This window comes from Podarcis gaigeae (genome assembly GCF_964106915.1).
Source record: "Podarcis gaigeae genome assembly, chromosome: 9".
NCBI classification, from domain to species: Eukaryota; Metazoa; Chordata; class Lepidosauria; order Squamata; family Lacertidae; genus Podarcis; species Podarcis gaigeae.
In genome coordinates this window covers 26061500-26078499 of record NC_139685.1, presented here as the reverse complement: position 1 = coordinate 26078499, position 17000 = coordinate 26061500, and the positions used below count along the sequence as shown (strand labels likewise).

The 17000-nt window shown below is 43.5% G+C and overlaps 1 protein-coding gene across 2 annotated transcripts in view; it reads right to left on the bottom strand.

The window, feature by feature from the left end:
• KDR (kinase insert domain receptor) overlaps positions 1–17000 on the bottom strand; it is a 49955-nt gene that overhangs the window by 25881 nt on the left and 7074 nt on the right. For both annotated transcript variants that reach the window (XR_014568052.1, XM_083755380.1), the window contains exons 2-12: positions 16510–16600; positions 15805–16001; positions 14394–14536; positions 13792–13960; positions 11962–12116; positions 10801–10975; positions 9521–9632; positions 8677–8840; positions 5921–6077; positions 1939–2062; positions 141–249 (exon numbers count right to left, since the gene is read on the bottom strand). Coding sequence is in view for 1 of the 2 variants with exons in the window: in XM_083755380.1 (XP_083611506.1) it covers positions 141–249; positions 1939–2062; positions 5921–6077; positions 8677–8840; positions 9521–9632; positions 10801–10975; positions 11962–12116; positions 13792–13960; positions 14394–14536; positions 15805–16001; positions 16510–16600 (1596 nt within the window). In the remaining variant the exon portion in view is untranslated. The remainder of the gene's footprint in view (positions 1–140; positions 250–1938; positions 2063–5920; positions 6078–8676; positions 8841–9520; positions 9633–10800; positions 10976–11961; positions 12117–13791; positions 13961–14393; positions 14537–15804; positions 16002–16509; positions 16601–17000) is intronic.

The window sequence follows — 17000 nt, the reverse complement described above, 5'->3', positions numbered from 1 at the left end:
ATCTAGTGCGAATGTTGAACTTCCCTGCACATATCCTAGCAGTCTTACATATATTTAGGAGACAATTTTATATACGGGCAGCATTAATGAAACACATATCCATTTTGCCAATGGCTACACAATCATTGAGCTATACTTACTGGTAACATGAAAGGAAATGACCCTCTCGCCTTCTCCAACTTTGTTACTAGCCACACATCTGTACAAAGCAGATACATTTGCTGCTTGAATTGTGAGGGTGCTTACAGTCTACAAGAGAACAAGTCGAGCCATTACATACCTCACAGGCACTAAAGGATTTGGTTACATCTCACACAGTAAGTCAGCCGAATATATCACCATGGAGCTATAAGCTATCGTAAATCCCAAGGCAACACAGCCAAACCATTGTTTTAGGTCTCTGAAGCTTCCTTGCCCAGCTGGTTACCCATTTTGGCAAACAAAAGTGAAACTGTTTAACCTTCCTAAACCATCTTCCTACAATGGCCAACACAGATCTTGTTGTCAGTACAGATATTGAATCAAGAAAAACTGAAAATAGGCAACTTTCTCCAGCATTCTTTCTGTAATATGATGGTCATCACTAAGCTTATTTATACCAAAGTCTTCAACAGGATGTACTGCCTGCTTAGGATTTCAGCCATAAACGTCAACCCTAAACACACTTAGGGGGAGGTCTGTAAGCTCACTGGTAGAGGATCTGCTTTGCATGAAAAGGTTCCAGGGTCAATCCCAAGCATCTTCAGATAGGACAGGGAAATCCTGGAGAGCCTGTGCCAATCAATGTAGACAATACTGAGCTAGATAGACCAATGGTCTAACTCAGTATATGGCAGCTTCCTATGTTCCTTGAGGGTTCTTAATTCACTCACAGGAGCACAGACAGAGCAGGAAAAGAAAATGAGCAAAGCAGCTGCAATCTCCTATTCAGGAACCACCACTCTCACACTAAGTCATACTTTGTCTTAGCATTACATGTGTGAGCCTGGTCAATGGGAAGAGGCCTAGGATTGTGCTGTTAAGTCTTCCAAGGAAGGGTCAAATGCCATTTATCATAGTTCCACATGCAGTAGGTAAAGGTAAAGGGACCCCTGACCATTAGGTCCAGTCATGGCCAACTCTGGGGTTGCAGCACTCATCTCGCTTTATTGGCCGAGGGAGCCGGCATACAGCTTCCGGGTCATGTGGCCAGCATGACTAAGCCGCTTCTGGCGAACCAGAGCAGCTCACAGAAATGCCGTTTACCTTCCCGCCGGAGTGGTACCTATTTATCTACTTGCACTTTGACGTGCTTTCGAACTGCTAGGTTGGCAGGAGCAGGGACCGAGCAACGGGAGCTCACCCAGTCACGGGATTCGAACCACCAACCTTCTGATCGGCAAGTCCTAGGCTCTGTGGTTTAACCCACAGCGCCACCCGTGTCCCGTCCACATGTAGTAAGCTGCAGTTAAATCATTTTGAAATCGCTCCTGCCATGATTTAAACATTTCCACTTTCAAAGGCTTTTATAATTTGCAATTCTAATTCTAATTCATAATTGTATTTACCTTGTCTCCCCCCAATTTGTTTGCACATTTTTATCGTGCATTTCAAAGCATGTGTCTGTGTTGACACATTTTAGGGATTTATATAAAAATATTACAGGTGCAATCCTTTGCATGCTTACTTGCGAACAAGTTCCACTGAACTTAATGGGATGTACTTTGGCGTAAATACACACAAGATTACGAGGTATGCCACTATCAGTCCCATTTTACAGGTGAAAAATTGAGGTTGAAAGAGAGAACCTCAGGCCACCTTGACATATAACAGGGCTGGGATTTACACCGAGTCTGCATTGTCCAAGTCTCCCTCACTGAACCACACGGCTCTCAGTTTCATGACCACACTCCTTCATATTCTGCGTTTCAAACAGGAGCTAGATAATGACTGCCTCACCTTCATTTTCCCAGCAATAGCGACAAACTGTGTTTTTTCTGTTTCAATTCGATTTCCACCTCTTCTGTCGTTTATGTCTTTCCACTTCTTACAGGCGTAAGGATTGTTCCCCAGTCCAGCTTGGCTGAGTGGAAAAGAACACATAAACAAACATCACCCTTCAAGTTTCCATTTGTTCGTATCAACGAATGCCCAATATGTATGGCCATAAGGTAGAGACAGGTACATTGGGCACTTGGACAGAACTTTTTATACTGCAGACTTGGATTACAGGACACTAGACTCCCTATGAAAGCTGTGAAGGAGGAGTGAGAAAGGAACAGCATTCCCTCTTATACTGAACTCAGGTGGCTGAGCGTCAACAATACAGGAGCCATAATGGAGCTGATAAGAAATAAGAGGGGTGGATCAGCATGGGCAGGTGAACTCTGGAGTAAGCAAGAAAGGGGGTAAAAGGTAAAGGTAAAGGAACCCCTGACCATTAGGTCCAGTCATGACCGACTCTGGGGTTGCAGCACTCATCTCGCTTTATTGGCTGAGGAGCCGGCATACAGCTTCTGGGTCATGTGGCCAGCATGACTAAGCCGCTTCTGACGAACCAGAGCAGCACACGGAAATGCCGTTCACCTTCCTGCCGGAGCAGTACCTATTTATCTACTTGCACTTTGACGTGCTTTCAGACTGCTAGGTTGGCAGGAGCAGGGACCGCGCAACGGGAGCGCACCCCGTCACGGGGATTCGAACCGCCAACCTTCTAATCGGCAAGTCCTAGGCTCCGTGGTTTAACCCACAACGTCACCCGCATCCCACCCAACAAAGGGGGTACCATACCCAAAAAGAACAGCCAACTGAGGCCTTAGCTAGACCAGTGGCTTCCTAGGACCATGGACTGTTGAGTGTCTGTTTGACAAGAAAAACCCCCAACTGGAGGAAGGGTGATTCCCATCTAGCTTCAAGTGGTGGATCGGGACCCATTAGTCAGTCACAGCCTGATGCAGGAACATTAGTTTACTATGGAACATTAGTTTACAGGAACATTAGTTTACTATGGAAGAATATTAAGAAATGGGTCCCCAAATGCATGTTTGGGTTAAAAGTGCATCCTGGGTCTTAAAAGGTTGAAGATACCTGGCTTACAATTTCTTGAAGGATGGCCCAGGCTGGCTGCCAGTCTCCTGAACAGAAGTTCTTCTACTCAGGAGGAGAGGATACACCACAACTTTTTGTTGCAGATCCTATTTGTAATAAAGAAGATCTCAAACTAAATACTCAACCTCCCAAGATGTTGCTGCTGGCATAAGAATAGAAATTCCCAGCGCCTAGACTAGAGGTAAAGTCCCACATGAGACCACTAACTAGGTCAACTCAATCAGGATACTGATGGGAGGGCAAGAAGCTATTCTGGAAACAAACGTCTATTCATAACTTTGACAATTTGAGTTGATCCTGTTCTAAAGGCAGACAGAGAGCAGCAGAGAAATTACTGGATTCCTTAAAGTATTTATTTAGGATTCTGGGCCTTCTGCAGGAAATAACTAGCACCAAAGGAAGAAGATAGTGGAAGTCGTTTTTTAAAACAACAACAGGAAAGCTGACTCCTTTTTCTTTCTTTCTTGAAAAAAATAATAATAATCCGAAAGGAAGTCTGGCCTTGTGTGAAGCTCAGATAAGGGAAGTGGAGTGGCCCTTGGTCAGAAGCTCTTTCTATCATCCCCAACATCAATCAAGGCACTTCCTCTGAGATGCCCTTTCACAGAGATAAGGCACAGTGTCAAATTCAGCAGAGGGTCGCCATAAGGGAAATCAGAGAAAGAAAACAGACAGATTTGTCACGAGTACAAACAACAACAACAAAATTGCGAGTTAGCTGTTGTCCAGAGTTAAAACCCTGTACTGCATAAATACAATTGACAGTGTCATCCTATAGACACTTACTGTACCTGGGACTAAGTCCCAGGGAGCTTAATTACTTCAGAGTACACATATATATATGATTACACTATTAACTAGAATGCATTATTGTAGCCAGACCCTCCAAGTGTCCCTATTTTCCAGGGATGTCCCAGATTTACAGAAGCCATCCCGGTTTATGATTTATGATCCCAGAATGTCCCACTTTTCCTTAAGATGTCCCTATTTTCAATGGAGAAATGTTGGAGGATATGGAGTTATCCAACCTCTGAGCCGTCTGAAGGCAATCCTGTATAGGGAAGGTTTTTTAAAATGTTTATATATATGTTGGAAGCGGCCCAGAGTGGTTGGGGAAACCCAGTAAGATGTGTGGGGTATAAATAGTAAAATTTAAATTATGGAATGGGACATCCCTATTTTCATCGGAGAAATGTTGGAGGGTTTGCCATAGCCCAGGAGGACTGTGGGTAAAAGTGTAAGAGTTCTGCTTATCAAATGCTAACAGCATTGCTCAGGAACTCTAAGAAGCCACACACAAAAATCAGTGTAGAAATAAATGCTTAACAATAGTAGAGTTTTGAAAGGTTCAGCCTGCCATCTTGATTCAAAATGGTTTCCCATTGTATCCAAACAGACAACAATCCACTCCTTGATCTCAGGAACCATCATGCAAAATTTGGTTATGATATCATAAGTAGTGTCCAAACACACAGGGAACAAACAACTTTCCTAAATATTTAGTAGCTTTTTATCTTTTTAAAACAATTGTTTTGTGGGTCTTATACTGTCAGCCATCTTGAGCAACTTTGTACAGAAGGCTGGGATATATATATATAGCTCAGTTTAAAACAAGCAAACAAATAATCCTAACAGTGCACTAAGCCATCCGTTAAAAATACTTCCCAAACTTAACAGAGAAGCGTGTGATAGATAGATACACATTTAGAGACTCCTATGATGCATGTTTTGCCCTTGAGAGTGAAAATATTTGGGTGTTTAGCTGCCTGTGTTGCTGGAACCAATTCCCAAGTGCTTCACATTCACAGAGTCATAACAGAGCTGGAGGAAGTTGTGTCGACTGCCAGGAAGGGGTGGAAATGAATATTTTTATACAGCCTCTGCTCTTCCTCCAGTCTAGCCCAAAGTTAGGTTTTACTTTCCCGCTTCACTGCACCAAAGAGCTATTTCAGTGAAAATAAATTGAAAGAAACATCTTTGGCCAGAACTCAGGGCTGTGTGCATTCTAGGGATGAGGATAAATAGGAGGTGAGAGTTTGGATTTCACCAGACACTGTGGTTAGAATGAAACCTGAAGCAGATGAAAGAAGAGGCTCGCTAAAGAAGAGGAATGAAGAATGCACCAACCCAACACTCACTGTGACTTTCCTAGCTAGAAACCATGATATCCTCTCATGTCTGAATTAAGCAGCTGATGCAGGTAATAATGCCCAATGAAATTTGGGGAGCCAGAGATGGGTCTGATAACACTGCCAGTGCTTCTCAGAGATTTCTGATTTGGCATACAGAGAGCATTACAAGAGAGGGCACTCTCAGCTGATCTTACGGATTGTTATAAAGGGATAAGGCAGCCTCTTTGGCACACTAGATCCAAACCAGGAAAAATAGATACTAAAATAAAGGTAAATGTAAAGGGACCCCTGACCATTAGGTCCAGTCATGGCCAACTCTGGGGTTGCGGCGCTCATCTTGCTTTATTGGCTGAGGGAGCCGGTGTACAGCTTCTGGGTCATGTGGCCAGCATGACTAAGCCGCTTCTGGCGAACCAGAGCAGCGCATGGAAACGCCATTTACCTTCTCGCCGGAGCGGTACCTATTTATCTACTTGCACTTCGTGCTTTCGAACTGCAGGAGCAGGGACCGAGCAACAGGAGCTCACCCCGTCGCGGGGATTTGAAGTGCCAACCTTCTGATTGGCAAGTCCTAGGCTCTGTGGTTTAACCCACAGCGCCACCTGCGTCCCTTAGATACTAAAGTAGTTGGACCCTTTTTAGAGAGTCTCCAAGCAATACCAACTTATGGTTGAATCCATGGCAAATTGTGTTGTACTTACTGTGGGTTGAAAGTACATTCTTCCTCAAACTGCCAGTACCACTGAATCCTGGCCACGGCTGGAACAGCGTATACCGTACATGTTATGGCTTGGGTGGAACCATACTTATATGAATCCACAGGAGCTAGAAGGGCATTCTCTCCAATTTGAGGTGGAACTGCGGGAGGAAAAGATAGGCAATTACATTTGTGGGTTCCGGCAATCATCAATGATTCGCAGCGAGAAGTTACAAAAGAAGGGAAGGGTGTTCTTCAAAACACAGGACACAAAACTACCATCACTGTTTGACAATAACCCAAGGGATAAAGGTAAAGGTAAAGGGACCCCTGACCATTAGGTCCAGTCGTGGCTGACTCTGGGGTTGCGGCATTCATCTCACTTTATTGGCTGAGGGAGCCGTGTACAGCTTCCAGGTCATGTGGCCAGTATGACTAAGCCGCTTCTAGCGAACCATAGCAGTGCATGGAAACGCCGTTTCCCTTCCTGCCGGAGCGGTACCTATTTATCTACTTGCACTTTGACGTGCTTTCGAACTGCTAGGTTGGCAGGAGCAGGGACCGAGCAACGGGAGCTCACCCCGCTGTGGGGATTCGAACCACAACCTTCTGATTGGCAAGTCCTAGGCTCTGTGGTTTAGACCACAGCGCCACCTGCGTCCCTCTAACCCAAGGGATACTATTGTGCTAAAAAAAAATGGATACTTTTGATGCAGCAGGCAGAAATATTTCCTGAGCAGCCAAATGAAGGGGGAATTTGAGGAGGTGAGGCTGAATGGGGCAGTTGAGGGGTGTCAGGAAGGATGGGCGAGACGCAGGAGGACAGCAGGGGAAGGACACACGATATGCGGAAGTCATGGAGAGCAACGAAGACAGGAAAAGAGCAGGACACAAAGGCAACTCCTACATACACACACAGAGTGCGATGGAAAAAATAATCTTTTTGTGAAACAACTGGATAATCAAAAGTCTTCCAAATAAATAAACTGAGGTGGATGTTGGAGTCAAGCAAAATAAGCGCAATGGATGGCAGCCCACCTGGGGTTTGAGAGACCAACAGCTTTTGTTGCCTGTCTGAGGCAACACAAAGAGAGGTGTGGTGAAAAAATAGAATAACAGAAGGCTTACTAAGTCAATGATTTGGCACCCAACACTACTGCCAATGTGCTACTGGGCACAGTTCAAGGTTCTGCTTTTAGCAACTTGGAACCCACCTTGCACACTGTATTTCTGGCAACTGTGCTCATCAGATGGGGCACTGCTGAGAGTACCAGATGCCCCAGAAGTGTGCTTTAGCTTGTACTAGAAACTGGGGTTTTGTGTAGCAGTTCCAACTCTCACAAATCAGTTACCAGCCAAAATTAGACAGGTGCCTAGCACGATGTTTAGGCACCCATTGATGACTTTTTTGTTGTTGTTCAGGAGAGCTTACTCTGAGGTGCAAACCGTGTAGTTTATAGAAGATCAATTTTATATTTGACAAAATTGTTTTGCTGCTTTCAGAGTTTGATTAACAGATTAGAGTTTCAGTTTCTGTGTTTTTATTCTGTTCTGTACACCACGTACACTGCTTTGGTAGCTTTAGCCTGCGAAGTGCGGCTATAAATGTGTTTAATAAATACAGTGGTACCTTGCAAGATGAAATTAATTCGTTCTGCGAGTTTTTTGTCTTGCGAATTTTTCGTCTTGCGAAGCACGGATTCGCATAGGAATGCATTGAAACCAAATTCCCATAGGAATGCATTGAAACTTGCAAGACATTTTCATCTTGCGAAGCAAGCCCATGGGGAAATTTGTCTTGTGAAGCAACTCAAAAAACGAAAAACTCTTTCGTCTTGCGAGTTTTTCGTCTTACGAGGCATTCGTCTTGTGAGGTACCACTGTAAATGAAACTGGATTGCTGTGTTTAGAACCACTCTAGAAAATGTGTTAACGGGATGGTTATTTTAATATAAATGTATGTTGCTGTTCCTCCTCCCCCATGTGAAGAAGAGGGGGGGAAATTGGTTTGCTCTGCAGTTTAATGCAAATCTATCTAATTCATGCTTTGCCAAACAATGTGTAAACCAAAGCACCACTATTCTTTGAAACTCACACTTCTCCACCCCCCAAAAAGGTAGGAAAATCCTATTAGGATTATTAAAGCACAGAAAATGCATATATTTGGGGAAATAGCATACAAAAATTCTTTGCATTAGAGGAAATTGCTTAGGGGGAAAAATGAACTAGGCAAAATTGCATGCAAAAATTGTATATTAAGGGAAATGCATGCCAAACAATTGATTGGCGGGTGGAGGAGAAACAGAGAGAAATCAAAATTAAGAGCTGCATCCATCTCTGCCTTAGGGTAATAATGACTGGTAGCCATAGCTCTGTATTCTGAGGGGCACCATTCCAACTTTTTGACCTATCAAAACATGCACATAAAAGCCACTCCCCACAGCACCTAATGTAAACAGAGCATGCCCACACATTGGCAGCTTGTCATCGACTTAAATAAATAATTTTTTATTTATACCCCACCCTTCCCGGTTCAGAAAACAAGGCTCAGGGCGGCTAACAACAAATTTAAAACACTTAATTGATGCAACAAAAAACAGCATAAAATACAGTATAAAACGTGGATAACAATAAATTCAGAATTCAAAAATCAATTTAGGGGGGGAAATCCATTCAATAAACATTAGATGATCACCAGGACTTCAGTGGACACAGAATTTCCCTCTGAAGAAAACAAAGATTTAGGAGAGATGAATTTACCATTCACAACCAGATGAAAGGTGTGCTTCTCTTGCTCTTTGTTAATGGGATTGGTCAGAACGATGGTATAATTCCCAGCATCTCTCTCGCTCACTTCAGTGATTGTCAAGGAGTAACCGAGTTTAAGCGTTCGATTTGCAGCTATGGGTTTTCCATTTTTATACCTGCAAAGAAACAAGCAAACAAAGACGTAAGTGTTTGCTCGACCTGTTTAAAAAAATTGAATGTAATTAGGCAGAATAAATTTACTGAATCATTCATCGTAAGAATTCTTGCCCACCCTTCATAAGGTCCCAGGCGTGAGTTACAGCATTATTAAATAGAGTTATAAAAACGTATGAAACAATTACAATTATAAAAACCAGTAAGCTGCATAAAACCATTATAATGAGCGTACAGTATAGAGTCATCAAAAGGAGGTGGATCCCAGAAAGCTAAATATCTTAACTACCAAAGGTCAGGTTAAAAGCCTATGTTAATATCCTACATTTTTTTCTGGAGATCTCAGGGATAAAGTATCAAAGAAACTCTTTATTCTTATAGTAGTCCTGCAAGGTAGGATTATTCATCAAGGCTCAATGGGGATTTTCACAGCCATGTGCCGTACTTTATAGAAGACAGTCCTCTATTTGGAGAGCTTTACATATTTATTTACTTACTTACTTACTTACTTACTTACTTACTTACTTACTTACTGCTTGATTGTAAAAACAAACAAAAAACCTTCAAAGCAGTTGTATAAGGAGCATTCTGCAAAGCAGTGTCTTCTTTTGGACAATGTATATCCAGAGGCATTATCCAATTTTGGCTCTCTTGTTATAGAAAAACCTGCTCCAGTTCTTACCATTTTGCATCTGGAGGTGGGTACCCTTTGAATATCACAGGAATCTTAGCCGGCTCGTTCAGTCTTGTCTCGACCAAAGATGGCATTCTGCCCGTAATGATGAAAGGTTTTTCTGTCGGAATTTAAGAAGGCAGCAAGAGTTTTTAGATAGCAGATTTCTTCTTTTCCAGAAGTAGAAGTTTTCTTATTGTATGTAGATTTTTAAAAAAATTGAGACTAATGGCAACATCTATTGAACAAGAGGAACCTTCTGTACTCTGGCAGCCCAATACAATGTCCCTGTGTCATCCTACTATGCCTTTCTCAACACCTGCTCTGCATCATTGGCAGCCACGAGGGAGTGCCATGACATCACAGCATGTATTTCCTTATTACATTACACAGGGGAGAGAAGAAGGAACTAAGGAATTTGTCCATGTGTATCTTGCAAGGTTTCATACCATCCCACTGTGCATTTTTGAAGATATTTAAACATTTAGAGTACAATCTTACTCAAAGAAAGTCCACTTAAATTCAACGGCAGAGCTAACTGAGGTCCATTAATTTCAATGGAGCTATTCTGATCTTTATTAAATACAACCCTCAATATCATCCAGAAATTTGGGTCTGCTTCTCCTGTTCATTTCAACCATGCATGGCAGCGGTGAAAACAATAGTTGGCTGAGTAAAGGTGAATAAACAGGGATTAGCTTCAATTGGAAAATGACCCCCAGTTGTTCCTTTGCAACTATGGCCTCGCCTGCCACACATTAGGTGTGCATGGCTGTGGGATGGTCTGGTGGACTAACTTGACCCAGTGGACAGGGGTTCTCCATGCTGAGCCTATAGGATTGTACTTTACATCTCCATTGTTTCCAGCTCATTCTCCTCCAAAAACAAAGCAGCGTAGTTATAAAAGATTGAGGAAATCCTTGGATTTTGGTTTAATAGCTGTCTCAGTCAGCATAGTGGTCCTGCTCACCTCAGGTCAGCTGTGTCACCTACTGTTTACCAAGAGGCAGAAGGGGAGGCTAGCAAGTTCAGCACAGCGCAAACACACCAGCAGAGCCAATCTGGTGCTCCCGGCAACGTGTTTGCACTGCATCGACCTTGCTGTCAACTCATCCCCTCCTCTTCTACCTGCCAGCAGCGACTCAATCAGCTAGAGATCAGGCGAGTGTTGCCACCCCAACATGTCATTTTTTACTGGTCTTGATTTTACTAGTGGTTTATTTAAATCAGAGTCTCTTCTCCCTCAGAATCTTCTTTGCACAAGTATCAAATCCAGGGGGATGCCTTACCGTGGACAATGACATAAATACTGTTTTCCTTAGTCATACTGCTGCTGGAGGCAGTGCAGCTGTATTGACCGCCATCATTTACGGTCACGTGGTCTATGGTGAGAGTGCTCACAAACGTCTTCTTCCCTTCGCTACCAGTTGAAGTCTTTGCATCCCTGATTACAGCATGGCTTTTCTGTAACGGAGTTCAAAGAGATTGATTTCAACATCACCTCTTTAGCCTCCTCTCACCCATGTAACAAAAAACGTAGGGGACTTTTTTCCTAGGTTGAACAGATGGGGTGGACGGCAGGGCTCCTGTGCCTTTATAGACAGATCTGTAAACAGCTACTCACCCGGGTGAACAAAGATTGTTCCCAGGGGAATAGGTACGGATGCTTTTGCAATCTGGATAAAAATGGGTTTCCTGTTGGCATGCTACTCATGATTTATATTGGAAATGCATATCCAGGTGGACTGGCAACACCAGTAACTTTTGTGAACTTACTGCTACCACCATTTGACAACTGTGTAGGAAGATCAGATTTCTGCAGAAGGTACTATGTTTGAACATCTACATTTGTGGGCCTCAACAGCTATTAAACAACTATGAAACATGTCCTCTTTTGCATCTGTTTGCCCTTATTCTTAGCACCACATGCTTTTCTGAATATATCTTCTCCAGCACTATGATGGAGCACTATGTTAGTAGGGATTATTGGCTACCCTCAGGAAGGAAAGGAATTCCAAGCATTACTGGTGCCACTGAGAAGGCAGCAATGGAGGAAGGACGTGAATCAGTCATCCCTGTATGAGTGTGTGGTGGTTGCCGACTGACTAGCTGTCTCTGGCATGGGTGCAGACTGATGATGTCAACAGAGCAGCTGATGATGTCAACAGAGCAGCTAGCCTTTTACCAACTGCTCACTTGCATGGGGCTAGCTGAGGTGCTCCACAGCTTCCATTGAGGAGGGCAGTCATTCCTCCCACCACAATCCTAAGGCAAAATGCTTCGGTGACTGCCGCTAAGTTACACACAAATCATCCCCAAGTTGGGAGCCCTAATGATCCCAAACATATCATTGTTATCCATGCATTTCTGAGAGCTAGACAGCAACAACACAGAGGACCAGCAACCCTTTGGGCTTCAATCCACTAGTTTTATCTTTAAAGGAAAGCTACCTTGCTTGCTGTCGTCTTGCTTGAAGGGTAGGCCCATTCAAACACGATTGCCACATTCAGCTCGGTCCTTGCAGTACAGTTTAGCGTTAACTTCTCCCCTGCAGCCAGCTCTACCTGGTGAGGAGGGCTCAAAATAAGGTCATGAATTTTATATCCTGAGTAGAAAAGGGAAAAATGAAGGAATAACAAGTTGAACAAAAGCCACATAGTAAAATTGTCTCCATTCTTGGAGGCAACCAAAACAGTGAAATTTCAGACAAATGAGGGGGTTTGGGAAGTGGGGCCTGGATTGATCTTACTGCTGATTATTTTCAGTTACACTTAGAGAGGACACACTGAAATAAATGCACTTGACTAAGGTTGTGGATTTCAGTGGGTATTCTTTGAGTAAGGTAAGTTTGATATAACCCAACAAATCCAATGAAAATAATCGGCTATAAAATGGCTCACTTCCCAAAGCTACCACTCTGCCCACCTGCCACACACCTGGTGTCATAATTACACCAGGAACTCATTTTTGCCTCCATGGTTTAAAACCATGTGCACTTGCACTTGCAAAGCAGAGTGCATAGGTTTTTGCTGTGATAATAATTTTTATTAATTTTCAATTACCATCCAATAATAGCCTCATTATAACAGTACCAAATTATAATACAATTACTAATACCAATTACTCAAATACCAAATTAATGGTTTGAATATTTTCTTTATTTCTGCATTGCAATATCTTATTAATTTCAATTACATTCCCTTATACAACATAATACATAATCCCTTATACAACAACTGCAACATTAATAACTTCTATTCGTGTTAACACATTAAATGATTTATAGAACTACAAGTGAGGCACTCAAACAGTGCCTAGGCCTTTGCAAGCCCTGACAACCAGCTGATCCTCAGGCGTACAGCAGGTGGTCATCACTTGGAAAAAACCAGCCTCAGCCAAATTGGAAGGCCTGGCAGACCAGAGATTGTCCTCTGCTGGCTTTCACATTAATTTAAGGAATGTGGTTGGATTCAGTGACATGCGGTGAAATTTTCGTAGGGGAATAGTTAGGGCTAGAGGCACCAGCTTGAGAGGGTGATGGGGCGGGGAATGTTTCACGTGTGAGCATTGCAGAAGTTTCCCAAGCTTTGGGAATGAGGTGCCAGAGGAACACTTAGGGGACTAGCCTAGTCCACTGACTGCACACCACTGGTTGGGTTTTGTCAGATGGCAGTGGTGGTTGCTCATGAGTAATTAGTCTTTTACAGGTTTTATTTTGGTGCAGCACTATTTTCAGTGCAGAGCCACAAGTTCATGTCTGCCTGAATCGCCAGCAGAATCCGGGAGTGGTTGTTTCCAGGACCTCCCCCAACATAAGAGCTTCGTCACCCCCAGCTTTTCCTTCCTTCTTTGCGTTTTACACCTTTGTGCAGGGTGGGCGACGGAAGGAACGTGCTTCCCTTCTGGCCGGCTTGACCAGGAGCGGTGCTGAGGCTCCCAGCAGCATCCTCTGGTCCTTTCCTCTCTTCTCCACTGGAGGTGTGGCTTTCCTCACCACAGGAAGAGGAAGTGCTTCGCAAGATTTTCAGAGGTTCCCTGTAATCCAACTGCCCCCCGTCCTTCCCTAGCCTGTTCCGATGGCAGTACCCTGACATGTTTCTTCCTCTGACTCTCACCCAGACACTATCGGACAGCCACGTTAGTTGAAATCCATACCATTTTAGTTTTAGAAAGATGATGGTTACGTTAAGCAACACAACTTCATGCTGTTCTGCTGAACCCCCTTCCATTAAGCTAAACAAAATGTAAGTAACAAATAAGATGGCCACAGAATGGCTTACCTACAACTACCACAATGTACATCACAGATTGGTAACTTTTGCCATCTATCTTCGCTTTGCAGTAGACCATGCTCACGTCGTTGATCAAGTTGGTGGGAATAGTGAAGCCTTTCTGACTGTCCCATGTAATCGATTTGCCATCAGGAACAAATATTTTCTCCGGGTACTTCTGCATGGACACCAGGATATATCAATTGGTTAAACTGTCTCAGAGAACTGAAAGGATGTCCAAGTTGTCCACCACATTCTCATCCCACCCACCAACATAGTCTCTTGACATCAACCCCTCCTCCAAATGTAAAGAAAGTGTGAAGGTGTCAGCAGCAATTAGTCATGGGGACAGCAGATGCTTTTCTGGTGGCATCACTGCATTTGTTGGAACAACGATGGGACAGGTCAAGGAGGAAGGGGTTAGGTCAGGAAAGCTCTAGGGTGACAGTGCATGTGAACATGTGAGGCTACTGCCACCTTGCCCTACTCCATCCCCACTCCAATGAGCTCAGCTTCACTGGGGGGATGGTAATGGCGCTGGTACCCTTCATGATGCCATGAGTGAGAACTACTAAAACAATGGACAAAAGGCAGCAATTCCTTTGTCTTACCGCATACAGAGATACGTTCAGATTTGACGTGGAGCCAAGGCAGGGTACCACCACAGTTTTGTTTCCAGTTAAATATACCACACCAATCTGATCACTAACGGAAGTCACAAACGGAGACCGGCCATCGGGAAGGTCTGCAACATCTGCCGGGAAGCAGGGGTGGGGATCAAATAAATACAGTACAACCAGTTTGCCAATACTTCTTAATTTGAAAAGCAAACTGATATACAACAGTGTAAATGAGTGATTCCATGTTAGGAAGCTGGAGTCCTAATACAGTGGAACTAATGGCAGGTGGAACCCCCAACAGATCTGTATCCTGATCATAGCACAGGGGCAGATGGGAATGTTTCAAACTCTCTGCCCAGCTGAGCACAATGATTAGGACTGAGATTACCTCATTCCCCTGCTAACCGGATAATTGATCTGAGGATGGGAGAAAGAGTGATCTACATCCTGTCTGGCCAGAGGCGTCCTTGCTCTCTTGCCAGAGGAGCTGAGACAGAATGAAGAGGCGTGATTTTTGTGCCCCACTGGGCCTGCACCAACTCCTAGGTAGGCCTTGTGTCTGGCCTATGTCCATGTGTGGTTGATGCAGACACCAGCATGTTTGCATGCTCTGGTGTGTGCATGTGATGTGTGTGGCCTTTGCAGCAGCACACATGCTGTGGGTTTGGTCACATCTACCACCTGGTGGTGCAGCCTTCAGGTCCAGAATGTTTACCCACTGCTGCTAAACCCAACTACAGTATTTTGGTCAGCTACCGCTCTTCCAGCTTACCATGTTAACTGCTGATTACGAGCACCAAGGAAACAATTTATTTTGATACCGAATAATTCCTGCAATTGGGATATGTAGCTTTTATTGAATTGTTTTTATTGGGTATGGAAGTGTTTTTGAATCGTTGCTTTCTACTGAGTGGTTTTATTGTACACCATCTTGGTGTTATTTTAATATATAGAAACTTTTAATAAATTTAGTGAGCCTCAATAGCTCAGTTGGTTAGCATATAGTGCTGGGACCACCAAGGTTTGGTCCCTGTATGGGATGGCTGCCTATTTCTGCCTTGCAGGGCATTGGACTAGATGATCTCCTTCCAACTCTTCAATTCTATGATCATCAATTATAAACATAAATATAGAAAGCCCCAAGCACCCATTATCTGCCTTGAGAATGTAAGCTGTAGTCCTCTCTATAGGAAATGCCAGGGTCAACAAATAAGTTTCTTTGCTCACAAGAGAGTGTGGGTATGTGAGGCTCTATGAAGCCCCTTAAAACTTTATGCATGTTTACTCAGATGCAAGTCCCATTTCTCCAACAGGACAAGCAAAGGTATAGAACTGCAGCTTTAATCTTCAATTTCCCAAATAGTTAAATAGGGGGGAAAACACCACTCCGGTCAGCACCTACCTTGTACATAAACATACACACTTGACATTGTATGGTTGTCTTGGTAAAGGCACTTGTAGACTCCCGTGTCATTGCTTGTTACTTTTGTAAGAGTGAGCATCTTACAGTAAACATTGTCTATACAGTCTGTCACCGTCACTCGGTTTTCAGCACTGGTCTGGTTGTTAGGCCAAAGCCATTCCAAAGCTCTTTCACCACTAAGTTGGAAAAAATGAGAGGTATGAGTAACGGTAGACTCTGACATGATGAGGAATTTATCATGGCAGACCCCATAGCAATGCCCCCAAGGGAGTCCATAGTCACGCACCCTAAAGAAGAGTCCCAAACTGCAGGGAGCTGTGTTGACCTACTCAATATGGGGATCAGCAAGAGACATTATCAGTTAAAAGACACATTCCAGCCACGCAAAAGTGCTCAAGGAAGGGGTAGATCAGGGCCAAGGAAGGGTGTGGCTAAGTGAGAATCTCAAGAGCCTGCAAGGAGGTGCCTCTGGTTCCCCACCTCTGCCCTAAAGCTTTAAACAGGTGAACCAGGAATGCTTAGACACACTTGGATTTTCCTTGGTTCCTTGTTTACATGCTTCTTGTTTGGTTATCATCTATTATGGAAATATAGCAAAGAAAGTCACAGTAAAAAGGGGGGAAAGTGATTCAGAAGAACACACACTTTATAATCACAACCATCAATGTGATGCCGCAGCCTTACCTGCAATTAATTTGTAGCGTATCATTGGCTGTTACAGTAATAACAGATTTTTGGATGCTAAGGGATGGTGGATCTAATGAAACAGATGAGCCTGCAAAATAACAACAATAAAAGTAACAATTTTATTATTTGTACCCTGCCCATCTGAGTGGGTTGCCCCAGTCCCAGACCAAAGAACGTGCCAAATTACACACACTCAACAAAAATGTGATTATATGTGTCATACATAACTCACTTGTATGAAAATTCTGCGCCCATGCCTGATCCACGCAGGTCAATGGGATAGGGGTTGTGCATTTGAAGAGTTAAATTAGGAAGGATTTCACACATCATACAGAAATTCATGAGCTCTGTCATAACAGGAAGAATGGGCAGATGGTCAGAGGCTAGCAACTCAGCTCTGTAATTCATACAGCAAGGGTGGAGTTCCTGTTTTGTTGCACCGCTAACTTCAAGGTCTAACTAAAGGATGTGGGGCATTGAAACGAAGT